At 35.8% G+C, this 27,302-nt stretch overlaps 1 protein-coding gene across 50 annotated transcripts in view; it reads left to right on the forward strand.

The window, feature by feature from the left end:
• RTTN (rotatin) overlaps positions 1-27,302 on the forward strand; it is a 144,256-nt gene that overhangs the window by 20,765 nt on the left and 96,189 nt on the right. For all 50 annotated transcript variants that reach the window (XM_085017773.1, XM_085017779.1, XM_085017784.1 and 47 more), the window contains 10 exons: positions 5,578-5,748; positions 10,274-10,486; positions 11,703-11,815; positions 13,556-13,682; positions 18,529-18,654; positions 19,165-19,281; positions 20,197-20,336; positions 22,887-23,058; positions 24,815-24,914; positions 26,920-27,008. In XM_085017773.1, the coding sequence (XP_084873899.1) occupies positions 5,578-5,748; positions 10,274-10,486; positions 11,703-11,815; positions 13,556-13,682; positions 18,529-18,654; positions 19,165-19,281; positions 20,197-20,336; positions 22,887-23,058; positions 24,815-24,914; positions 26,920-27,008 (1,368 nt within the window). Of the gene's footprint in view, positions 1-5,577; positions 5,749-10,273; positions 10,487-11,702; positions 11,816-13,555; positions 13,683-18,528; positions 18,655-19,164; positions 19,282-20,196; positions 20,337-22,886; positions 23,059-24,814; positions 24,915-26,919; positions 27,009-27,302 lie in introns of those variants that run through there.

Here is a 27,302-nt window from a genome sequence, read left to right on the forward strand (position 1 = left end):
GCCTCCCTCACCTATTTCATTCATTTCCCTAGCCCTTTCCCCTCTGGTAACCACCTGTTTGTTCTCTGTGTAATTGAGGCTGTTACTGTTATGGTTTGTTCATTTGTTTTTTAGATTCCAGATAGAAGTGAAATAAAATGGTATTTATCTTTATCTGGCTTATTTCACTTAGCATAATTCTCTTTGGGTATATCCATATTGTCCCAAATGGCAAGATTTCTTTCTTTTTTAGGGCCGAGTAGCATTCCACTCTGCATGTGTGTGCGTGCATGTGTATACATACACACCACATCTCTATCCATTCATCTGTCGATGGATTCTTAGGTTGTTTCTTTGTCTTGACTATTATAAATGATGATGCTGTGAATGTTGGGATGCATGGATCTTTTTGTATTGGTTTTTTTGTTTTCTCCAGATATATTCCCAAGAATAGAATTGCTGGATCATATGGTAGTCTTCTTTTTAGAAAAAACTAATCTCCATACTGTTTTCTACAGTGACTGCATCAATTCACATTCCCACCATTAGTGTACAAGATCCACATCCTTGTCAACATTTGTATTGGTGGTCTTTTTGTTGATAGCCACTCTGAGAGTTGTGAGGCAATATCTTGTTTTGATTTGTATTTCTCTGATTAGTAATATTGAGCATCTTCTCATGTGCCAAGAGTGCTTTGAAAATACTCTTTTTTATTTATTTATTTATAATGATTTTTATTTTTTCCATTATAACTGGTTTACAGTGTTCTGTCGATTTTCTAATGTACTGAAAACACTCTTAAGCCAGGGATCTCAGGGAGAGCTTTTTGTAAATCATGACTAAGCTGAGTCTTAATTTATGAGTACGACTGGTTAAGTAAATAAAGGTAAGGTCTTTTATCTGACAGAGAATGATGAGGAGGAGTGGATAGTGCTGATTGATGGTCAAGGGTAGGGCTATTGGGAAGAATGCAAGTAACTAGAGCATAAAATGTGAGGTGGATATGCTGGGAGAGAGGCTGGAGGGTTCATTTAGGGTCTGCTCATAGAAGGCTTTTGATGTGGTGCTGAGTAGTTTGACCATCATTCTCTTGGTAAGATGAGCTTGCTCTTAAACCTAGAAGTGCTGGGTAAGATTGGCTGTTGCGTGGAAGAGAAGTGGGGAGTGTGAAGCTGAAAGCATATGGGGGAGAGTCACTTATTTCAGATGCTTTACAGAATCCCAAACCTGTGTTATATTGCACCGTAAATTCTGTTTCATTGGGAGTATTTAGAATATTTTGCTCATCTGATATTTTAATTCTGTAATTTTGTAAAAGCTTTGAATATTCTTTGAAAATTGGCTCTCTTTTTTTCTTTCTTCCTGCATCAACTACTTTACAGCTGTTTAAACATCTTTAGCCCAGCAAATTAAAACCGTGGACCAGACAGTATTTTTTAAAAAATTCTGTCTTTTCTTAAAACATTAGAAAGAAAACACTTTTTTTTCTTTTGCTTGGAAGAAATGCTGGAAATAGTAAAAGCTGCAAGACTGATTCTTATAGTATATTATTTTGAGAAATACTTCATCATTAAGAATTAGCAAGGTTATTTGAAACAATTTCAAATAGTTTTTTTTTTTTTTTTACAGAAAGCCCTACAATACTGAGATCTTAAATATGTTTATTGGTGTGTAAATTGTAAATTGTCACAGTTCCTTTTGAATAACAGAGATATGTTGTTTGAAGGTATATAAAAGTATTATTTTAATTATTTCAATGAAAAAATTACCTGCCCACATCATAAGGCTGTGACTCCATTTCTGATTTCTTTGCTCTAGACCAGTAATTATTAATAAAAGGGCTATTAAGTTTTTCTATTTTAATTTTGTAAGGATGGCTGAACTTTTGGCTTATTTTTATTGATTTTTAGTTTTATTTCCCTAGGCTTAAAGAATGCAATTTTAAATATACACTTTTTTTTTGCGATTAAGTAAATGGTTAGTTTTAGCTAGTATTCCTTGGAAACATGAGGGGTTGTAGTCTTTGAAATATTTCAGGTTTATATCTGTTTAATTTATTAATTAAGTTCAGAAAGACTGAGTTAAAACCTATAAATCCATCTTTGTTTTAGTGTCAAATTTTGCTTGATATTTATTTTATTCAGACCACGAAGACTTATTCATGTTGGGTGTTTTTCTTATTTTTTGGCCATGCCCATAGCATATGGAAGTTCTTGGGCCAGGAATCGAATCCAAGCTGCAGCTGTGACTTATGGTACAGTACAACAACACCAGATCCTTAACCTACTGCACTGGGCCAGGGATCGAATCCTTACTGCTTCACAGACAACATGGGATCCTTAACCTGCCATGCCACAGGGGGAACTTCTCATGTTCAGTCTTTACTCTCTGTTTTGCATTTCATGTATAGAAAATTACCACCTTTATCTGATATTTTTGTTCTGAATTTTTCATTATTCATGTTTCATATGTTTTTGTTCATATCTTACTACACTAATTTTTAACCTTTTATGCACAAAGATAAAAATGTATTTTTAAGGAGTTCCCGTCGTGGTGCAGCAGAAACGAATCCTACTAGGAACCATGAGGTTGCAGGTTTGATCCCTGGCCTCGCTCAGTGGGTTGATGATCCGGTGTTGCTGTGAGTTGTGGTGTAGGTAGCAGACACAGCTTGGATCTGGCATTGCTGTGGCTGTGGCATAGGCCTGCAGCTACAGCTTCAATTGGACCCCTAGCCTGGGAACCTCCATATGCCATGAGTGCGGCCCTAAAAAAAAGACAAAAGACAAAATATACATATATATATTTTTAAAAATGAATTTTTTATATGTGTAAATTACTAATATTTGATTTTTGGTATGAAATCACATTTTACTTATAGGGAGATTTAACCTTTTTAGTACAGTTATTATACTATAATAATAATATGGCTATTATACAAGAATTTTGCTATCATTTTGTTTTCTTTTTTACTACATAGATTTATTGTATCTTTTACTTCTGCTGTGATTTGGAAAATACAGTTTTAATTTTATTTGTGTTTAAAACTTAAATTTATTGAATGATCCATATAAGTAACAGAAAATATTTATTCCTTTATATAATTTTTTTTTTTTTTTTTTTTTTTTTTTTGCTTTTGAGGGGTGCACCCGTGGCATATGGAAGTTCCCAGGCTTGGGGTCGAAATGGAGCTACAGCTGCCCACCTATGCCACAGCCACAGCAAGGTGGGATCTGAGCCGTGTCTGCAACCTATACCATAACTCACAGCAAGGTGGGGTCCTTAACCCACTGAGCGAGGGCAGGGATTGAACCCACATCCTCATGGATCCTAGTCAGGTTCGTTAACCACTGAGCCATGAAGAGAACTTCCTCCTTTATATAATTTTTAAAATTGTGGTAAAATATACATAACAATTTACCAGTCATCACTTTTTTTTTTTTGTCTTTTTGCCTTTTCTAGAGCCGCTTCCTGTGGCATATGCAGGTTCCCAGGCTAGGGGTCTAATTGGAGCTGTAGCCATCAGCCTACACCAGAGCCACAGCAACGCAGGACCCGAGCCGTGTCTATGACCTACACCATAGCTCACGGCACCGCCGGATCCTTAACCCACTGAGCAAGGCCAGAGATGGAACCCGCAACCTCATGGTTGCTAGTTAGATTCGTTAACCACTGTGTCATGACAGGAACTCCAACCAGTCATTACTTTTTGAATGTATATTTTGGTGGCATTAGGCACATTGACATTGTTGTACAGTCATCACCATTACTGTCTCCAAAACTTTTTCATCATCTCCATACTCACCAAACAGTAACTTCCCTTGCTCTCCTTTGCCCTACTCCTTGATGATGACTATTCTTACTTCGCTATGAATTTGAGTACTTTAGATACCTCATATAAGGAGAATCATACAATATTTGTCTTTTTGTATCTGGCTTATTTTACTTAACGTAATGTTTTCAAGTTTCATCTATTTTGTAGAATGTGTCAGAATATCATTCCTTTTTAAGCCTGAATGATATTTCATTGTACGTATACCACCTACTACATACTGTTTATTTATTCATCTATCGATGACACATTTCTACTTTTGGCTAGTGTAAATAATGTTGCTATGAACATTGATGTACAAATAGGTGTTTTAAATCCTTGCTTTCGATTCTTTTGTGTGTTTATTCAGAAGTGATATTGCCAGATAATATGATAATTCATAATCTATGTTTAATTTTTTAAAGAACTGCCAAGTTATCTCTACAGTGACTGCACCTTTCTCATTCTCATCAGCAGCAGTGGCCAGGTGTTCAATTTCTCCACATCCTTTTCTTTTCTTTTCTTTTGTCTTTTTAGGGCCGTACCTGTGGCATATGGAGGTTCTCAGGCTAGGGGTCGAATTGGACCTGCAGCCACTGGCCTATACCACAGCCACAGCAACGCGGGATCTGAGCCATATCTGCAACCTGCACCACAGCTAATGGCAACACCGGGATCCTTAACCTACTGAGCAAGGCCAGTGATCAAACCTGCATCCTTATGGATGCTAGTCAGGTTCGATAACTGCTGAGTCACGACGGGAACTCCCACATCCTTCTCAATACTTGTTACTTTCTCTTATTTTTAGTCATAGCCATCCTAATGGGTGTTAAGTTGTCTCACTGTGACTTCAATACTTTATGTGATTTTTATAGGCCCCATACCTTTTAGTTTTGTTTCCTGTATATTTATCCTTGAATTAAAAAAAAAAATTCTGACATGTATTAGTTTTTTGTCTTCAATATACAGGTTATTTCTCATTTTAATTTTCATATGTTTTCCTTGGAAAGTTGAGAGTGAGAGCTTCAGTTCTTTTTTCTTCTACCATCTTACTGATACTGTCCTTTTTAGCTGCTAGTTTATAGTGTCATGTCAGCATATTTAGGATGTGTTTTCCTCTATGTTGTTATGATTTGCCAGTTAGTAGTCTTTTGGCTTTATCTTGGTATTTTATGCATACCTTTCAATATAAAAGATATGACTTTTATTTAGGTATTAAGCTCTCTAAAAATTTATGATGGCAGAACATTTGCTTTGAAACAATCTTATTACTTGAAGAGAGATTATACATGTTAATATTGCATTATTTTTGATTGCTTGACATTCCCTGTGTCATTTCTTTAGTAACTTTGGGATCAGTTAGAGTTCAGGGATCATGTCTCTTTGTACTAATGCATTTTTTTCCATATACCTGCTACTGTGTTAAGCATACAGTAAGTCCAATAAATACTGAATGAGAGATTCACATGCCACATTCAGAGTTGGACAATTAAGCACTAGAAACTAGGAGGAGTTTATGATTCATTAAGTTGTTTTTTTATTAGTTAGAATTCATCATATTAAATTCTTAAAATTTATTAGCTTTTTAAAGTATTTAAGTGTGCTTATCATTCTTGCCTGCTTTTAACAGTATCTCAGCACATATTGGCTATTTTGATAAAGAGGAATAAATTTGTGTTGTCATTTGTTTTTGTTATTGAATGATAACATTTTATACTGTTCTCCCTGGCATTTGCATATTGGCTCCTAAAATTGTTTTCCTCCGTATTGTGTTTAAATGTTTACAGAAGGAGAAACTTCTCACGGTGTTGGGATCCCTTGGGGACACCATGTGCTACCATAAGAACAGCATCAGTTTGGAACAACCAGAGGCAGTGCTAGTGCACCACAGGATGGCCTTTGTCAGCATCTCGCTGTTTGCAGTCCGACTCCTGCAGACGCTTCTCCCTGTTGAAAAGGTAAGGCAGGTAATGTGGCTTACTTGTAGTTCACCGAGTGTTACAGTCTGTTCTTGTGTAAATTCTTTCTGATCATCACATGATGTACAAAGATTATATTGGAAGTGTAGAAATTGGGAAATAACTAAATTTTAAAATAGTTTTGACAATCACTTGATAGAAAAAATGTATTCTGTAAGGGTTTTTTTAAGGTAACTTTTAAAAACTGCTATAACATGTTTAGAAAATTGCACAGTTCAGTACATTTTTACTAAGTGAATATATATGTGTTTAAAAAGTGACCACCCCCCAGAATGTGAAATAGAGCACGATCAACAGTTCAAAGGCCCTTTCCCATCCTTCACCTCTTCTGCTTCCCCCAAGCTAACCTCCTTTCTGATTATTGTCACCACAGATGAATTTATCTGTTTTGAACTTTATGTAGTAGACTTATAAAGTATGTACTCACTCAGGATTTTTTTCTGAGATTCATCATTGTCATTGCTTATAGCAGTTGTCAATTTTTATTGCAAAATGCTATTTCGTTATGTGACCATATGTTAAAGGTGATTTTAGTAGGTATAAATATCTTTTAAATATCTCATTGACTGTATTTTTAAATGGACGTTATATCTCTGAATTTGATTGTTAGTGGTACACGTATTTCAAATGTCTCATATGCACATGTTTTATAGTGTTTTTATTGAAAAAAACAAAGGTGTGGCATCATGTTTAAGTGAAGGTATGGGAGAAATTACTATAGCTAAAGAACTATTTCCTTGCCTTTGGGAAAGCTGCTTGGCCGTTGAAACATAGAGCTTATTTACTGATTTTTTTATTATAGATTTCTTTTCATCTGTGTGCTTATTTGGGCAGGAAGCAATTAAAATGGAAATCAATAATTTATTTTATTTACTTTATTGCTAGAATAATGTAAAGCCCCAACTCTCCATGCTTTTTTTTTTTAAGGTAATTTTGTTTCTGTTTTTGAAGGTAAATCAATATCTGTAATTTTTGGTAGCTCTTTTAAATATATAGCTTGAAACTTCATTTGCACAGTAAATATGGTCATTGAAGATATTGTAATTAAGGTATTGGTTTTATAGATGGTTGTAATTGCTTCGATTACCTGAGAACTTTAAAATGAAATCTAAACAAAAACGCTCTCCCATTGCTGTTAAATTTTGCCTTCAGTTTATATAAATACAAGGTTATGCTGCCCTCTGCCTGTTGCTAGCCCACCAAAAATTGAAGTGGAATTTGGACTTTGAATCTTTCTACCTTGAAAGTGGTTGTTGATTATTTCAGTTACCATTTATCAAATATCTAATTTGGACATTGGAAAATGGTAATCTGAATCTTTGTAGAGATTTCCTGAATTTGAAAGTTTTGACAAAATACTCTTGACCTTATTTGAAATTGATAATTGCTGATTATAAATGAATTTGGAGAACATCCATGTACAGGTTAGAATAATGTATCGGTAATCTTATTGAAAAGGTTCTAGTTGGATAAATCTATTTGGTAAAATAGGGGAAGACAACTTCATTTGGGGGAAACATCTGGGAAATAAGAGCTAAAACTACTGGCCCTATGCTAGAAGCAAGATCCAAGAGCATCCTAGGAACCCCTGTGACTCTTTTTCAGCTAGCCAAGCAGACTGAGGATAAAGAAGAGTTCATACTACAAGAGTTTGACTTTTTTAGTGAAGTATATAGAGTCTCTAATATTTGGGTGCCACTGATTGATTCAGAGTGGTGTTTCTCAAGTGCAGTGTGCAACCAGATCACCCAGAGATCTTGTTAATTAGATCTTCCATATTCTGGTCTGTTAGGTATGGGTAGGGCCTGAGAATATACATTTCTAACACCCTGGGAGAATGCCCTGGCTGCTCTGAGTGGCAAGGTTTAGAGAAAACATTATTAAACCCCTTTCCTATCAGTACACGAGGTGATGATGTTGACTCTTTTTTTTTTTTTTTTTAAATCTAATAGTGGTGGTGGCTTTCCATTGAAATGTCTTCATTTTTAGTTCCAACTGACATGTGACTAATGCTTATATGTTCCGGAGCACCATCTTTAATTAGCCTGGGATGTAAACTGTGATGGGTCCATTGGGCCATGCCATGATTAAAGTTGTTACCTTATCTTGGTGCTTGGGTTGCTGAGATAAGAGTTTCAGATATTGGTATGCAGAGCCATGGAGTGAAAAGAGGAAAAAGAAGAAATTAATATTTATTAAGTGCCAGACACTGTCCAGAGCTTGTTTAATTCTCACATCAGCTATTCTTATTTTTCTGCCTAGAGACAGAAAAACCTCTTTTAAACTAGAACACAGTGCCTTTGGAGTTAGAGCTACTAGGATTTACTGTCTTAGCTCAGTGTCCAACTTACTAAATCTCCTTTGCTAAGTCCTATCTTCCCAACCTCTCACAAGGGTAGAGCCCTCATGAAATACCTTCCAGTTTTTGGTTTTTAAATGCCATCAATTTGCTGATACCTTCCAAATTTGTATTTCCAGACCACACATGTCACCTGAATCCTAAACTCTTATGTATATCCAGTATCCTTTTTGAAAGCTTCACTTGACAATTGATAACTTCAACTTAACATGTTCCAAACCCAGTTCTTTACTCTCCTAACAAGTGTGTTCTTCCTGTAGTCTTCACTCTCTCAGTAAATGGCACTTTCATTCTAGTTGATAGTTGATCAGAAAAAAACTTAGAATCATCCCTAATTACGGTCTTTCACACACACACTTAGATCCAGTTCCTGAGTAAAATGTGTTATATTTCTCCTTTGAACGTCTATCCAGAACCTGACCACGCCTCACCACTCCCACTGCTACTACCTGAGTTTAAGCCACAATCCTGTCTTGCTTGGATTATTGCAGTAATCCTCCCTTGCTTTTTTCTGTCTGTTCTCTGCAGACTGATCCTGATGCTTGCTTGAAACCTTCCAGTGCTCCCTCTGAGGGCAAGTCCTTATGAGGACCCAGAGCCTTCCCTGATCTGGCACCGCTGCCCCCTGACTCCATCCCTCAGGACTAGCTACACTGGCCTCCTTGCTGCCAAATGTACTCTATGTCTGAGCCTTTGTACTTGCTGTTCCCTCTTCTATGGATGCTTTTCCTTCAGATATCCACATGGTGCCTGACTCCGCCAGGTCTCTACTTAAATGTTAGCTTATCAGAGTGGGCTTTCCCTGCCCCCAGGTCTTGTCACTTCTCTATTCTATCTTTCCTATCCTTCGTGTTTTTTAAATTTTCTTGGCATTCCTAGCCACACCTGACAATTGTAGTTTACTTTCTGCTTTCTCCACTGGATTGTTGACTTTGCTAGGACAGAGGTTCTATTTTACTTCTTCCTGTAGCTCCGGGATCTGGAATGGTGTCTGGCATACAGTAGGGGCCCAATGAGTATTTGCTGAGTGAGTGAATAATAGCGATTAGGTAATTTAGTTTCTCTGTCTTTCTTTTTTTCCCATTAGGAGAGTTCTTCCTAGAAAAAGAAATTTCTCTTGACTTTCTCATAGCTGCTGTCTTAACTTGGTTTTTTTTATTTTTCATGCTTAGTAACCTAAAACTTTGATTCCTTTGGGTTTTGATATTCACTTGGCAACTTTATTTCATTTAAAGGCATTGTTTAGCTGATTTAGCTCTTAGACTTTCAGGTAGTTAATGATTATTCTTAAAATTTATCCGGGTTATCCAGGAAAAAACTATGATCAAACATACTTTAATAAAGGCAGCATTTTAGCTGTGGTAGTGAATGCCAAATAATATTCTCTACACATTGAATTTTCATTCCTTTCCCTTTTCTTAATTAATGCCTAGAATCCTTTCATGAAGCTAGAATCATTAAAAAACCTAATTGAATTTTTTTAGTTTTAAATCAATTGATTTAAAGTTATAAAATGTATACTATTTCATTTTAGACCCCTTGATTTTATACTAATTAAAGGTCAGTCTTTTGCGGCTCTTCTAGAACTATTTAAAATATTATGTTGAATTTCTCCTCTCTCCTGTGAAACACAAAAGCCGAATAAAAATTAATTTCTCCTTAAAGCAATCTATAGCTATACTTGATTTATTTAGTGTTATTCAATTCAGTATGTCGTTAATAAGCCCTGGGTTATATCCTCAGGAGTTTATTGCATTTTTCTGGAGATTTGTGTGCACATGCATGAAATATTTAGAGAAAAATTCTGCTGCCTTCATTCAGTTCAGTAACAGAGGCATAAACGAGAAGTGGGCCCAGGGGGAGAGCAGTTCTGGATGTTGGTGTGGGGTAGAAGGCAGTATCCTGAATCCCAGACTTTAGGAAGGAGTTGACATTTGGACTTTGGATATTCCTCTTTTGGGGCAGAGAAAAACTGCATTGAACAAAGATGTAGAGATAAATGGTGTGTTGGGGAATAGAATTTTCTTTGAAAAATCCTAGGCTTTGTGATAGAGAATTACAAAAAAGGTTGAACTACGTTAAGATTACAATGTACTATGTTTATCTAAAAAATGTTTATAATTTTTCTTTTTTAAATTTATCAAGGCAAGCCACTTTTTACCGGAGCCTATGTCAGCTGCATTATTTCTAGTTTCTTTGGACATGCCTGTTTCTTTGGAATATCCAAATATTCACGAAGCTGTTGTGGCCTATTTGGAACAGCTGAATTCTGAAAACTACAGTATTTATAAACGAACTGCAGAGGCCATTTATTCAATTGAGTGTACCTGTAACTTCCTGTATGATGTTGGAAAGGAGGTAAAAAGTTTTAATATCTCTTTGAAATTGCTGTGATAAAATATTTAGAAAATTTAACCTATGCTTTTCAAATTGATGAACATTTAACAACTGAACTCTTAGAGGTGGGATACCTTATTACTGAATGGCCTAGTTATAAAATTAAAGTAAGGATATGATTATTTATATAAAAGTAAAATGAAGTCTTTAGATTAACGAATGATATGTATTCATGTGACCAGTGGTTTTTTTAAAAAAATAATTATCAATATCTTTATTAGTGAGTTCCTCTTTGAAGTGACTTACTGTGTGTGAACAGAGTGACAGTTGACATAAGCAGATTAGGGCCAACCATTTTTAGTGCTTATTTGTAGACTCATTTTTCCACCTTAATACTTTGTAGGCTCTTATTTACTCACAGAAAGATCCTGATTTCTTTATTGAATAAAGTCATGAACTAGACTGTACTAGGATGACTTTGGTACAATGTTATAGCAATAATTATATATTTGTCATTTATTCCTGTTAGGATATTATTTAGTATGTTATCAGTGGAAGGGTTAATGAGTAATTTTAAAGCAGACATTGACTGCAGTAGTTGTTTACTGTCTGAAAATACCAAAATGGGTCCTGAAGATCTTGAAAAATTAGAGGCAAAGTTCTTATTTCTTTTGGTCCCTGCAGTGGAGTTTTTTCTGAATCTCATATTTTAAATTTTCCCTTATTTACCCACTATTGTTTATTTTTATTTTCTTTTTGCCACATCTTGATGCCACCGACTTCTTGTTTCCTCCATAATAGAATTTTCAATTACATTTTAGTTGAATTTTTTTGGTGGCATTCTGCATGGTCAGTTAATCACACATGTATTGATCATCCTCTCTTTCCCTAGAAGCAGTTAGGATGTTAGAAGGGAAAGGTGGATTTTAAAATATATATACCTTGCCTCGAGCTGCAGTTAGTAGAGAGATAAGGCTACAGTCAAATAGTCAAAGAACCATGCCACTCAGAGGTAAATAATATAAAGTCTCAAGTGGAGTTGAATTAGGCATTTTACCCACATTTTTCCTCCCAAGCTGACATTTTTAGTTTGCTTGTTGAGAAGGTTGACTTAAGCAAATGTGAACAGTCTCAGGGTCTCTGGATGATCTAATTTCTTGAAGCTGCTTTGTTCGCTGTTGAGAATTTTATTGTGCATGACCTTGACATTTACTGTTCCATTCTGCTTCTTTTTTAGGGAGAGAAGAATCTCTTAGAATTAGTGGAGCTGGCAGACCAAGCCTTACGTAGCTTTTCCTATCATCAGCATTTCCCTCTAGTAAAGGAAATCATCTTCATTTGTTCAAAGATGTAATGTTTTCTTTCTTATTATGATTATATTATTATAGGGTGTGTGTGTGTGTGTGTGTGTGTGTGTGTGTGTGTGTGTGTGTAAGCTTAGGAGCAACAAAAATGAAACTAGTCTTAAATCTTGTTATTTTTTAGTTTAAATTGCTTTTGTATATTCTGTCCTTTAAACTGTGTATGTATAGCTGCATTAACACCGTAACTGTTTGACTCAAGAGTCAGCTTTAAAAATGTCATGCCTATAATCAACATGAATTATACCTGGATTTTTATACATTTGTTTTGGTGTCTTTCCAACCAAGTATTTAAGCACATTTGTTTATTTTCAGCATTTTAATTAATAATTTGAATTGAGAGTTTTTAAATATAAATTGCATTATTCCTACCTTTTATATGGATTTTTAGGAAGTATCATGCATTGGTTAATTTATTTTGCAGACATTGGAGCAGATTTTTCTTTAGAACTTAGTATTTTTATTACTTTTGGAAAGAGTAAGTTCCATGGTGATAAATATCCATTAAGTATGGGATTTATGTCTGTCTATTTATCAGTGACCTCACATAATTACCTTCTTTTGTATGTGGTGAGAACAGTGAAGGTCTACTCTCTTATCACATATCAAGTATATAATACAGCATTATTAACCATAGTCACCATGTCATATATTAGATCTCCATCACTTTTTCATGCTGCATAATTGAAACTCTGTACCCTTTGACCAACGTCTCTGCATTTCCTCTCCTCAGCTTCTGGCAACCACTAATTCTTCTCTGTGCTTCTATGAGTTTGAGATTTTTAGATTCCATATATAAGTTGGATCATGTAGTATTTGTCTTTCTGTGCCTGGCTTATGTCAATTAACATGACCTTCAGCTTCATCCAGTTTGTCACAAATGATAGAATTCCTTTTTTTTTTTTTTTTTTTTGTCTTTTTTGCCATTTATTGGGCCGCTCTCGCGGCATATGGAGTTCCAAGGCTAGGGGTCCAATCGGAGCTGTAGCCACTGGCCTACTCCAGATCCATAGCAACGCGGGATCCAAGCCGCATCTGCAACCTACACCACAGCTCACAGCAACGCCAGATCCTTAACCCACTGAGCAAGGTCAGGGATTGAACCCGCAACCTCATGGTTCCTAGTCGGATTCATTAACCACTGTGCCACGACGGCAACTCCTAGAATTTCCTTTTTTTAAGGCTGAAATTATTCTATTATGTTTACACACACACACACCTCTCTCACATTTTTTAATTCAACTGACACTGATTGTTTCCATATATTGGCTATTGTGAGTATTTCTAGAATGAACATGGGATTACAGAAATCTCTTTGAGACACTGATTTCATTTCCTTTGGATGCATACCTAAAAGTGGGATTGCTGGGTCATATGGTAGTTTTATTTTTAATTTTTTTCAGGAAACTCCATACTGTTTTCCATAATGGCTATACCATTTTACATTATAAATACAGGTTTTTAAAGACATTTTTGGGTTTTTTTTTTGATATACTCTTTAAGAGAGAATTTTTTTTAAGAGCATATTTTTAATATACTCTTTAAGAGAGAATATTCTTTTCCTTGAAGCAAATAAGTGCTTGCATAAATACTAATACTGGGTTAGTTAAATAAGACGCTGCCAGTTAGAAGCATTGGAGTAGGAAGAACCCTCTTTTGCTATGCTTTTCAATCTCTTGCTTAGTAACTTATTGCCTTAGATGTCTTGGATATTTTGCCTTTTTATCAGCTGGAAATCTGCACAGGCCAGTCCATTACTACAAGGAGAAAGTCAGAAGGTGTTTCTGCGTATGTTGTCTCACCCATTGCTACAAGTGAAAGTTAAAACTTACCACTGCTGTCTGGAAGTAATTAAGGTAGGTTTTTTGGTTTCATTTTTTTTGGAAGTAGTAACAGTGGAATCTCTTATTTATAACTTCAAAATTAAATTACTTGACTTGTTGGATGAGGTAGAAGAATTATTGTCATAAAAATAGATGGTAATTATTTTCAACTCTAATAAATCTATACTGTTAAATTCCCTTAACTTAGTAAGTCTAGTAACTGAATTGATTTTTTAGAAGTCTTATTAAGAATTACGTTTATGGAGTTCGCATTGTGGTACAGCGGAACCAGGTTGTGGCTTTGATCCCTGGCCTTGCTCAGTGGGTTAGGGATCTGGCATTGCCATAAGCTGTGTGTAGGTCACAGACATGGCTCTGATACCGTGTTGCTGTTGCTGTGGCGTAGGCTGGCAACTGTAGCTCCGATTAGACCCCTGGCCTGGGAACCTCTATATGCTGTAGGTGGGGCTCTAAAAAACAAAAAACAAAAGAATTACATTTATGTTGTATTATTTATTGATGGAAGAATTGTAAGGAAAAGTTGACTTCTTAATACTTAATAAAGTATTAAGAATACTTAATAAAGTATTAAGAATACTTAATAAAGTATTCAAAAGTGATTTTTATGTTCAGGAAAAGTTTTAGGTTATTATGGTTTAAATCATAGTTTCAGATCTGTTTTCTTAGTAATATTTTTTCTTTTCTTTCTTTTGAAACAAATATTTTCTATGTTTTTAAATTATAAAATATTTCAGTGTAGAATGTCCATAAATATTAGTACTTCAGTATTGAAAAGAACACTGTACATCAGACAATATTGAAAAAGTTTATATGTTTCTATTTATGCTTAAAAATGTCCTCTTGTATTCAGTGCTCTTATAAGTACTATCTAGATACAATAAACGTTACATTTTGTAATTTTTACTTATAATTTATAATACTTTTTTTTTTTTTTTAATGGCCATACCCACAGCATATGGAAGTTCCTGGGTTAGGGATCAAATAAATATAAACTGAAGCTGTGACCTACTCCACAGCTGCAGCAGTGCCAAATCCTTTAACCTGATGCACCAAGCCAGGGATCAAACCCATACCTCTGCAGCAATCTGAGTCATTGCAGTCAGATTCTTAATCCACTGCACCATAGCAGGAAGTCCACTTATGGTCCTTTTTTATTCAAAGAAATAAAAATACCAATTATAACTGAAACTTCTTTCCTTTCTCTTCTTTTTTTCTGTCACCAAGATAAACACTCTTATAAAGTTGGTGTTTATCCTTCCTGTCCATGTGTTTTACATGTGCATATCTTTAAAAATTTATACATATGATTGTTTTTGTCTGTTTAAAAAAGTACATAATTTCATAGTGTACATGTTTTTGCTGCCTGTTCTTTTCATATAATAAGAGATCTGCCTAGTTCATTCATCTCAATTAGCGCTTCAGTTTGAAAATACTTTCTTCTATTTATTGTTAAGTATTTAGAATTCAGTCTACTTTTTTTACCGAAATAAGTTTTTAAGTATTTTCAGTGACAGTCTATAGCTGATAATGCGTATATTTAAAAATGTCTTGATTTCACTTTACTTTTGAATGATGGATTAGCTGGATATAGAATTATAGGTTGGCTGCTATTTTTCCTTACCACTCTGCCAGTATTGCTTTGCTCTTTTTAGGCGTCTGTCGTTGTTCAGAAGTCTGCTGTCAGTTAAATTATAATGTTTTTGTATTTTTTTCCCTCAAGTTGCTCTTAAGATCTTTTCCTCATCTCTGGTGTTCTTTAATGTCATTACAATGTAACTTTGTATACTTTTTTTAAAAAAAATTTATCTTGTTTAGCATGCTTCACTTTGAAAACTCATGTCTGCCTTCATTTCTGGATATTCTCAGTTGTTATTATTTCGTTTATCCTTGCTGTTCTCTCCAAGTGGAGCTTTCATTAGATCTGTGTTAGACCTTCTTATTTTAACTCTTTGTGTCTTTTAAGCCCTCTTTTATATTTTCTATATCTTTCTTTTGTTTTGTTTGGATGGAATTCTTCAGTGCTGTCATTTAGTATACTAATTCTTTCCTCAGCTATGACTAATTTGCTTTTTAAAAATTTGTGGTAAAATACACATAACAAAATTTACTACTTTAACCGTTTTTAAGTGTTCACTCTCAGTAAATAATTCACATTCTGCAACCATCAACATTATCCATCTCCAGAACTATTTCCATCTTCCTAAATTGAAACTTTGTTCCCATTAAAATAACTCTATTCCCCCAATCTCCTAGGCCCTGACAGCCACCATTTTACTTTCAGAATTTGACTGTTTTAGGTACCTCATACATGTAGAATCATGTAATTGTCTTTTTTCTGTCTGGTTTATTTCACTTATCATCCATGTTATAGTATATGTCAGAGATGCATTCCTTTTTGAAGATGAATGATAGTCTTTTATATATACCACATTTTGTTAGACCATTCATCTGTTAATGGACATTTGGGGTGTTTCCATCTTTTGGATATTGTGAACAATGCTTCAAGTATACAAATATCTGTGTGAATTCCTGCTTTTAATTCTTTTGGGTATATATCCAGAGTAGAATTGCTTTATCATATGATGAGTCTCTGTGTAATTTTTGGAGAAATCATGATACTGGTTTCTTAGTGGCTACATCATTTTACATTCCTATCAGCAGTTACTCTTTGTGCTCACCAACAATTGTTATTTCCTAATTTCATAGTAGTTGTTCATTAATTTCTTTTGCATCTTTGAAAATTTTAAACATACTTATTTTATAATACTGTTTAGATTATGCTATTATATTGAAGTCTCCCATTTGTTATGGTTATTGACTCTTAGGTGTTGATTTCAGCAGGTGATGTGATTTTTAATTCTGAGGTCATCTTTGGCAGAGTAGTTTTTACTTTGGAAATTTCATATTCTCTAGATAGTGGTTTTATTTTTACTTTTGCTTTGTCTGCAGGGATTTAACAGAGTTGATGGGTACCATAGCCTGGGAGGGGTTTATTATAAAAGTGTATTTTCATTTGAATATGTTGAAGTACTTAAGAGGAGGACCAGTAGAGAGAGAAGGGTTGAAAATAGACTAGGCATGTGGCTAATGAAAAGAAGCTAGTGCCTTTGAAAGTTGAAGGTGGTAGGATCTAGAACATTTATGGCTAATTGTGCATAGGTGGGCTTAGGTGTAATAGGAAGTTGAAGAAACCTCCTTTTTTGATTGTATATTTTCTTTGAGATTGGAAGTGAGGAAGTGGGATGTTCACTGGCTTTGAAATGACTGACATGAGTAGACATTTTATAAGATAAAATACTGGGATTTGTGTATGCATTGAGAGACCAATTGATTGTGTTCATCATCTTAATAGTGAAAATAATCCACTCTGCGTGATTATCTCTGATTAGGTGTTTGTGGGTTTGGGGAATATGAACATTTTGATCTTTCAAAGGTTGAGGTTTTCCCATGATGAAGAGAAGTAAGTGAGCTGAGTACATGAAGTAATAGACAGTAGAATCACAGGAGATAAAAGCTAAAGAAAGACAGAAGGATCTAAGGACTGGCAGTCAGAGAAGTTGTATGTTGTGGAGTATTAAGCAGGAAGGTGAGAGACCTACATGTATGATTTCAGAGGTGAAGCAAGTAGAAACTAAGTTGACATGTTCCTGAGATAAAGGGCAGATGAGGAAGGAGGTCAACAAGCTGAGATCCCTGTATGCGGTGTGAAGAAGAGCTGGAACGTGAGTTATTAGCAAGAAAGGCGAGGCATGTCCAGGGACACGTTAGAGTAGGTCTGAGGTTGTTGGAGTAACCCTAGGGAGAAAAAAGAAATTAAAGCTGCTGGAGAAAAAGAAGACAGTCGCAGGAACTAAATCTTGATGTTAGGAGAAGACAGGTACAGTTTAGGGGGTGGGGATTAATCTTTGATAGGATTCATGGTTTTTTGATCTGTCATAAGAAGATTAGGTAGGTCAGGATATGCGGTGATAGTAAAGAAGGGGTTTCATTAAGGATCAGATATTATTTCATTCTATCAATGAATAAACTGAAACTCACAGGTTTTTAAATTTTTTAAAGAAGTAAGTTACAAAGCTTTTTTTTAAACCTTAGGGCTGAAGCTTAATTTTTTTCACAGGCTTGAAATATAAAAAGCTATTATTTATGGCATGAAGTTAAAATTTTAAAAGGGAAAAAAGTATGTGTATATATGTGTGTGTGTGTATGTATATGTGTGTAACTTTCTGACATCTGAAAAGTTGGCAGTCGTTAGGAAGTAGTTAATTTGAAAAGTGAAAAAAATTCCATTTCTGTAAGTTATTATTGACTGTATTTTTACCTTCTATTTAAATTGTGTTGTTAATATTTCAGGTAGCCTTTCCCCACCTCTCATCTTATGCAGGCTCCAATGAAAATATTATTTTATAGCTCAAATTGAGAAATGAATTTGTAATAACTAGTTGAAGAGTTGGTTCAGAGTCATTGCTCACATGCAAGGGCATTGTTGTATTAATAATAATAATACAAATCCCACATACATGTTGTCCTCCCGCTCACCCAGAAATGTGTCTGTTTTGATTTGAATTTTGTTTCTCTCTGTTAAACATCAGCAAAATGCGAACACCTTAGGATAAGTTATGATATTGTTTATTTATGTCTGTTATTATGAACAACTCTAGAAGATGGTGGTTGTCTCCACAATACAGTTCTTTAATTTGTCAAGATTATGCTTGTTGGCTGAAAGAAATGTAATAAGTATCTCATGCAGACTCAAAAACAGTTAGTCCAGAGAATCTTTTTTTATAAACAGAAGAAAAGAGGAATCCTTTGGAAACATCAATATCACTAATTTTTAAAAACTTTTTGTATTATTGTGCAGGAATGTTTAGGCATCCATAATGTCAGTAAACCTGTGTCTTCACTTTGCAATGGAATTCATTTTCTACTTCACCCAAAAGTTCTGTATGAAATCTCGGCATTTGGCATTCAAGAGCCCAAAAGTGAGGTATGACATTTAGAAGGGAGTACAAAAGATAGCTCTAATTCTTTAGATACTCTGCTAAATCAAGGTAATATTCTAATGTAACAAGATCATATGATGAAAAACCAAAAAGAAACTTATATTTGATGTAAGAGTTCAGTTAAATTGTTAACTAAAAAATGTTTAGAAAGTGAAACGCAAAATACAGGACGTATTTGTTCTCAGAGAATTCAGATCAAATGTTTACTTAAATTTTTCATGTAGTATGTAAAGAACAATGCCGTAGTTGTAGTAAGCAGAGTATTTTCTTAAGGAACATTTTTATTCTATGGAAAGATATACCTTAAAGGCAAAAAGGAAAAAAAAGGAAATTATTAAGGGGAAAAGACTAGTTGGGAACAGAATATAAGGTGATGCTTTGGGGACAGGAACATTTGAAGGAAGAGGTAATTATAGCACCTTTTCAGATTTTGTGCAATGTTATGAGGTAGTCACCTCATCTTATTGGGTTATTTTTCCTGGATTGTTGAGCAGGTTAGTGCTGCTGCCAAGGCCATCCTGATGCATCTGCTGCAGGGACGCTTGATGATGACAGCATTGACCTGGAACAAGTTTATTGAGTCCCTGTGTCCTGTCATCCCAGTACTGCAGGTACTCTGCGCAGAACCGCTTATGGTACCATTTGTCTTTAGTGAGTGTGATTGATTTAAATGCATGCAAGCTGCGGAACTGTCATATCATAGGAGAAATGAAGAGAAGCCACAAGGTGCTGGGGACAAGGGAACAGGGAGTGGGTGAACGTCTTATTTCTGGCAGAGGGTTAAACCAGGCTAGTAATTTGTCTGTGTACACAATGTGTCTGGGTAGGAGGTTAAGAAGTGAGATGTAGACATTTAGCATTGACTGTGAAGAAGGGAACTCAGCCTTATATATAGGCTTTTAGGCAAAGCAAACAATGCTTTTTAAACAGATATTATATAAGGAAACTTGCTTCTTGAATTCTATCTGTATTTATACAGATCAGTGTGATACTTTGATTAATGAGCTATTATACACAAAATTTTTAGCAGTCCTTCTGGGCTTAGGTAAAGGATGCAGGGAGTTCAGGACCCTCCCTCCCTTGAATGAGAAGGTGGAGATCGAAAACACTGTCATTGCAACAGTCCTCTTAGAAAAGGAGCCCGGGTCTAGGTCCTGCAGCTCACACAGCTCACTTCCATGCAGAACTGGTGGCAGCACTCCATCCCTGTATGGGGACAGGTCAAAGCCCTGATAGGTGCCTCACCTAAGGGCAGGGCCATTACTAGAATCTTGAAAAGTAGAAAAATGAACAAGTGTCAAGAGGGTTGGCGCATTTTCCTGAAGTTCTCCAGTATTATTTCTTAAGTGCAGTTGTTTTTAGGCTTCTTACCTCAGGTAGGTTATTTTGAAAAGTCACTATTCAATGGAACTGAAAGAAATTTGTGAATTGCCTGACAGGTCTACATAATTCTCATTTTCAAGTTGAAAAATTAAGCTGTATGTATACAATCAACTGATCGTTTCTCTTTTTATGAACTCCGTTAGGGCTATGCTGACACAGAAGATCCTTTGGGTAACTGTATTCTCCTCCTAAGCAAAGCGAGTTCTGAGGACGGTGAAGGGGCTCTTCCCTGCACCACCCGGTTGAGATCCATGCTGCGACTCCTGCTGGTGAAAAAACCCTCGTAAGTACAGAGGCAGCCCAGAGTGTGAAAGGTGAAGGGGAACATTCTAGGAAAGGATAGTTGTTAAAACCAAAGAAGGTAAAGTGATTCTTTATTAGACAGAGAGAGGGAGCTGATGCGTGGAACTAACCAGATGCTAGGTCTTTTGGGTGCTTTCTGAGACTATCTGTCTTCCAGCCTTGCTGTCAGAACAGCCTGTGTCTTAGTGCTGCTGTAGGCAGGTACGGAGCCTGGGGTGAACAGACTGGAAAAACTGTAGAGCATTCCTGTTGTCTTTTCTCTTTAGAAGTTGTCAGCCTCCCTCCTGGAGTGAACCTCCAGCCTCCTCTTGGAGTGAACAAATTAAATATTTGTTATGAAAATTAGATTTTTCATAAAAGTGTAGTAGACAAGTCACTTCATATATTAGCATGTGTGTGTATTTTAAGCTTCTTTAGCCTGTCCTCTTATCTGGGAAACTTAAAAGTGTCCTTTCCTCCACCATTAGTGTAAGAAAAGAAGAGATAGATTGTTTTCCTTGCCTCTCTGTCAGTGCAACATGAATCTTCTCCGTTACTCTCTCTAGGTAACAGTGGTTATTAGATTTTCCCTCACTGAGAAGAGAAAATTAAAGCTTAGAGTCAAGAAGGATGAGCAGCGATGAGGAGAAAAAGTCTTGAAAAGACTAGGAGAAATAAACAGATGTTCCTTTGACGTTTTCCCCATACCTACATCAGGATAATATAGTAGCTTATTTATAAACAGATGATCAGACTGAAAAATAAGGCAGGAGGTGAAATAAACCAAAACACTGAGGGAATGGAAGGAGGAAAATCAGAGGAGGTTGTGTGAGCATCTGTGTTGTGTAGAGAGAAGAGTTGTGATGGAGGAGCTAGCATGTGTGTGCCCTGTGGGGACCCTGGGTAATGTCTATTACTGTAGTACTCCCTACCCCAAATTTAGTGATTTAACACAATGGATACCTATTTTTAGTTTACCTTTGGGGACCCAAAGTCTTCAGGTAAACCTAGCCACTAATCAGGTAGGACATTCCAAGGGCTTATAGAACTTCGCCCAGGAGCCAAGGGCAAGGCCAGACTTCTCGTTGGGTAAGGTGATTCTCAAGTACACAGAACTTAAAAACAGTTTAAATTACATCTTTTTTTCATTATTTGATTAATTCTACCCCATCCCACTAGACCCTAAACTCCATTAGGCAGGAACCCTGTCCATTAGCTAATCATAATTTATACCCTCAGAACTTCATTGAGTACTTTGTACATAAATATGCTTAAAGTGTATTCATTGAAAGAAATAAGTGTAGAGGAGTAACTGGCCTCGGGTGCTCATGCTAAGCCTAAAAGAATGGTAAATTTATATACCAGAGAAGGAAATGCAAAAATATATGCTTTATGTATCCCACTCTAGCTTTTTCCCCTGGGGGTGTGACTCTCCCTGTGTTGAACCCAAGATTTTAATATAGATAGCAAGGACACAAAGGAAGAGCCTCATGTGGGCCTAGCTATTCTAAGCTTTTGTGAGGTAACAGCAGATGGGAGAGGGAGAAGTTTTGCCTAACTTTTGACTCTGTCTTGGAGTAAATATTTGCACTCTGAAGATGATCCCTGCTTTCTGTAGATTTGGCAAGCACTTGAGAGCCACAGTTGGCTGTGGGAACCTAGCAGCACACAACACAGACATGACACTGTCCTTCTAGAATTGGGCTTATAATTGAGAAGAGAGACCCTCTCAGTTATACTTTATTAGTAACTGTAATAAAGTGAGATCAGTGTTATGATAGGGGACTTCAGGGTGACAGGACACAGCCTTTGGCTATGGTAGGGAGGCCTCCCTAAGTATGCAGGGTTGAATCGCAGTCTCATAGTAGTACCTGAAACTTGGAACTTAAATTACCACTTAAAACCTGCCCAGGGTCCCTGTAGTTCAAGAACCTGTCTCAGAATTTGCCAGCTCATTGCTATATGTCCACTTGATGGTTTTTCTGATTTTTTCATTTCATTGTCTAACAGTGTGTGGTATTTAACCTTTTCTTGAAATCTCCCACCTCCTACTCAACTGACCTTACTGTTGATCCATTCCAGATAAAATAGAATTTTGATGGGAATCAAAAGTATTTGCCTTTTCATATTTGAGGGGCTCTCTTTCACCCCTAGTATCACACTGGAGGTTCCACCTACTGTTTGGACCCTGTTCATGGGCTTATGATTAAGATAAATCACTAGACTTGGAGTCAGGAGTTATGATTTTAATTTGCAGACTAACTTATTGGAGTTGATGTGATATTGACAATGAGGTTCGCAATTTTAGTGAGTCTGTGTCTTCACATGTAATCGCTGAGTATTCTTTCTGCTGCTTATTTATAAATATACAATGAAGGAATAATTGTAGTTATAAACTAAATGTTTTAATAGAAAAAGTAAAATGTCATCAGTAATGTGAGTATAAGCAAGGCTAATTATCTTGTTGACTTATAATAATTCTTATAGGCCTTTATAATTTCTAGACATTTGTATATTACAAAATGCTAACTTCAAGACTTTGTTTCTTTAGAGTCCGGGTGCTGGCATTAAAGCTTTTAGCATGTCACCTTACAAGGGAAGAGGGGGCTGATACCAAGCGCCCTTCAATTGATGCCACAATTCTCTCCAGAGTTACTAATTTATTTATTGTGAAAAAACCTATTGAACTCAAGTTGGATGACAGAAGAGAACTGATTATTAAGGTGACTATAACTTTGAAGTTTATTACTGTGTGGCTATTTGATATACTTTATGCTGCATTCTTCAGTGTGTGTTTAGCATCAGAGAGGGAGAGAAATGGGGGCTTCAGGTGTGGTTTTTCTTGCCTGGTTTGAAGCTATGTCCTGGCTCTTTTTGGCTTGTGGATACCTTTGTTTATTGAACAAATATTTCTTGAGTGCTTACTATATGCCAGGCATCATGTTCCTTTTCTTTTCTTTTTTCTTTTTTAGGGCCATGCCTGTGGCAAGTGGGAAGCCCCAGGTTAGGGGTTGAATTAGAGCTACAACTACCAGTATACACCACAGCCACAGCAACGCTGGATCCTTAACCCACTAAGCGGGACCAAGGATCAAACCCCTGTCTTCATGGATACTAGTCAGGTTTATTACCACTGAGCCACAATGGGTACTCCATGTCCCTTTCCACTTAGAATATACACTAGAAATGTAAATTAATTTGATCAGTACCTTAAATACAATACAAGGCTAATCTAGTAGAAAAAAATGCTTTGATGACTCTTAAAAACAAGTATCACCGACATAAAGACTATTCTTTTTCTTATGTTGAAATTGCCTGTAATAGCAAAAAAGAAAATATCCCTATGACAGAAATTTTCAGCCACTTCATTATAGGAGGAAAAAATAACATAGAAGGCAAAGACAGTTTCTCTTAAATGTTAGAGTGGTTCTGAGATTGTTGTTAATCTCTTTTCTAATAAATCTTTGGCTTTTTCCATATCTGCAGAGTCCCTGTCTATCCAGGACTGCACCCAGATCATCCCTGATGCATGCAGGATTAAATAAAGCAAGCTGTCTGTTATCTTTACTCATTCATTCCCATGTTTATAGCTTCTCCAGGAACTCCTGTGTAGTCTGTCAGTTTTTATTTCAGTTTAGACCAGCTTCCAAGGCCTTTGGTAGTTCATAGAGCTGTACAAATACAGTGGCTTTTTAGAACATGGAATGCACTCAGTGTCCTTCTTAACCTAAGTGTTGGGGACCATGTGACGGCCCTGGCAGGAGGGTTGGAGAACCTTCTGTGGGCACTACCAGGTTCTTTTGGGGATTTCCTGAGTACTAAGCCACTGGTGTCACTCCTGTGCCTTGTGTGTGGTTGTGCAGAAGGTGGCAGGGGGGTTCTAGAACTATCTTGAGTCCATGTTAGGGCTGCAGATGGCAGTGGTGGGAGAAGTGTTGTCCCTGTCCTTTCCTTTCCTCTTGACCTCTTGAATTTTTGCCTCCTCAGACTCTGTCCTGGCAGGAAGTGACAGAGACTGTTGCTGGGGGGTTTTGGTCTGAGTGCACAGCTCAGAGGCTGTCTGCCTTTGAGTCCCTAAGGGGAAGGAAGGGGAGAGGGCCAAGGAATTGTAGCTGGTGGCTTCTGGGAGCAGCAGAGAAACCCCAAGTCACAAATCTGGGGTTGATGTTCTCAGGCTAGCCTGGTATTACTCCTAGTGATGTTATGGACTTGAATGTTTCCTGTGAAATTCTTCATGTGGCTGCTGGGTTATGAATGACTTCCTAGCAAAAATGTACATCAAGAAGAGAGGTTTATTTGACATGATGGTTCTTTGTTTTAGATCCTAACTCCCTTCTTGACCTAGCACATCATTGTTGTAAATGTAAATTTATCAGTTACTTAAGTAAGTTGACTTTGTAAGCTTTTGTTTCTGTGGTTTGAACTATAAAATTTTACTGGAGAATTGGACATAGATAATTTTTTTTTTTTGATTTTCAGTTGGAGACTGTTGAAAAAGTATATGAAATCTTTATCTCAGATGATATTGATCTTGTTTTGAGAAAGTCAGCCGCAGAGCAATTAGCTGTGATTATGCAAGGTAATGTCTTCTAAGGAAAGTGATTGCTGTGCTGCTGAGAATGGAATTTTAAATTGCTGGGTGGTAGTACCAAGGGTTGGCGAACTATGGTTTGTAGGCCAATCTGACCTGCAGCCTGTTTTTTTTTTTTAAAGCCTCCAAGTTAAGAATGGTTTTTACATTTGTAACAAAGAATATGTGACAAAGACCATATGTGGCCAGCAAAGTGTAATATATTTGCTATCTAGTTCCTATAGAAAAATTTGCTGACTCCTAGACTAGGTTATCATTATTTGTCCTGTAGCATGTCCCTTGATAAAATTATCTCCCTTCTGAAATGTTGATTTAATTCTAGCAGTAAATTTCATATTCCTTTCTCAACTTACCTAGTACATGATGTTTTCAAGTTTGTTCCATCTTTCTTAGAGAAATCAATCAGATTATACTTTGTGGGTAGGTAAAATAAAAATAATGTACTGTAATAAAGGTTTATTTTTAAAAACTAGTAAAATTTACCCTTGGCTTTTTTGTAGTGTTGTTATTCCAAAGGCTTCCATTCTTTGGGTTAATTTTTAATTTTTTCCTGTATGTGAGCTATATATATTTAGTGTTTGAGTTTCTGTAACTTGGCGCTTACATAAAAATATTTTTCCTAACTTGGAAGGTGGAGTATGACAGATATTCCCATCCTAACATTAGAGAAAATTGGGATGAGCGATTAATTTGAGAAAGTGTATTCAACATATTTGTGATTTTAATAACAATAATAGAGACTATAGAATATAAGGCTGTAGCAAATGTGAACCTTGGCTATGAAGGTTAAAAAAACTTTTAGAGAGTGTTCTTTCAGTATTGTTTAACATTTCAAAAACAAAGCTCATAATTTATTATGCACTATACTGGAGGATAGTGGGAACCATCTTTTTAATTTGGCAGCCAAAGGTAGTTACAGAGATAGATACTAATTCAACATCAACTTTATATTTGTATGTTTTTCTCAATGAGAATATAGAAAGACAAATTGAGAAAATATGTTTCCTAGTTGTGAAGTACTTTTAACTAATCTATAAACAGCTAGAGTTTCTGGTGCTAGTATCCTCTGGTATGTCTGTTTGTATATGTCATAGTCTGTTTGGGCTGATATAATAGAATACTGTAGACTGATATACTGAGTGGCTTAAAAACAACAGAAATTTCTTCTCACAGTGTAGGAGGATGGAAGTCCAAGATTAAGGTGCCATAGATTTGGTGTCTAATGAAGGCCTGCTTCTTGGTTCCTAGGTGACTGTCTTTTGCTGTGTCCTCACATGGAGAAGGGACAGTTTTTATAAAGACACTAATCCTTTTCATGAAGACTAAACCTTCATGACCTAATCACTTCCCAAAGCTCTACCTCCTAACACCACCACAATGGAGATTAGATTTCAAACATATGAGTTTTGTGGGGAAACATTTGGACCATGGCAGTGTAAGCATACACACATGCACAGGTATATGCCTATTAAAAAGAGTTCAGATTCTTTAGAAATATATAGAATATGTAAGAGTCCCTTTCATTTGTATCTACTATTAAGAGTTTGAGGTTAAAGGTCTTTTATTAATAGAAAATTGATCATATTGCAAGCCATATTTATACACGTTAGCTCATGGAGAATTCTAAATATTTTGAGATGATGAATTTGGAGAAGAGAAGTGTCAATGAAGGAACATAATTTTTCATATACAAATAAAAGAATTCGTTTGTATACTTAAAATGCTAGTACTTTTCAGAATCTAGAACTAGCTCATTATTCTTTTTAATTAGTTTTTTTTTATATTACAGGAGTAAGATTTGCTTGTTAATCATTATATTACAGGAGTAAGATTTGCTTGTTACTTAAAAGTTTTCAAATTGTTCAGTTGTGTCATCCTCTAATTTTCAACTATTTTTAACAATTTGAAAGTTGTGTGGATATCCATTTTCTGTTTTTAAAACCATGGAAAAACTTCTTTAACTTTTGGTAGCTTTTATTTTTTTGCTCTACAGATATTAAGATGCATGCTGTGGTGAAAAAATTACAGCTAATTGACAAGATAATTGAGTATTTGAATGAATGTGTTGGTCAGGATGGTGAGGTAAGACATGTTTTTATAGATTGGTGTTTTTATTAATTAAATTTGAAATGAATTCAGCTGAATTTGGATAAGTACCTGGAGTTTCAGTTTTGAGTAACACTCACAACCTTGCTCAGTTTTGAATTTCTTTTTAAAAATGTCAATAATAATGATTTTTATTTTATTTAATTTTTAAAAATTTTATTGGCATATAGTTGACTTACAAAGTTGTGTTTCTGGTGTACAGCAAAGTAAATCAGTTATACATATACATATATGCATTCTTTTTTCTCATACAGGTTATTAAAAACTACT

Source organism: Sus scrofa, chromosome 1 (genome assembly GCF_054392235.1).
Source record: "Sus scrofa isolate SSC_HxYL_T2T_F1_AM1 chromosome 1, Sscrofa_HxYL_maternal_Yorkshire_Landrace_v2.0, whole genome shotgun sequence".
Taxonomy (NCBI): domain Eukaryota; kingdom Metazoa; phylum Chordata; class Mammalia; order Artiodactyla; family Suidae; genus Sus; species Sus scrofa.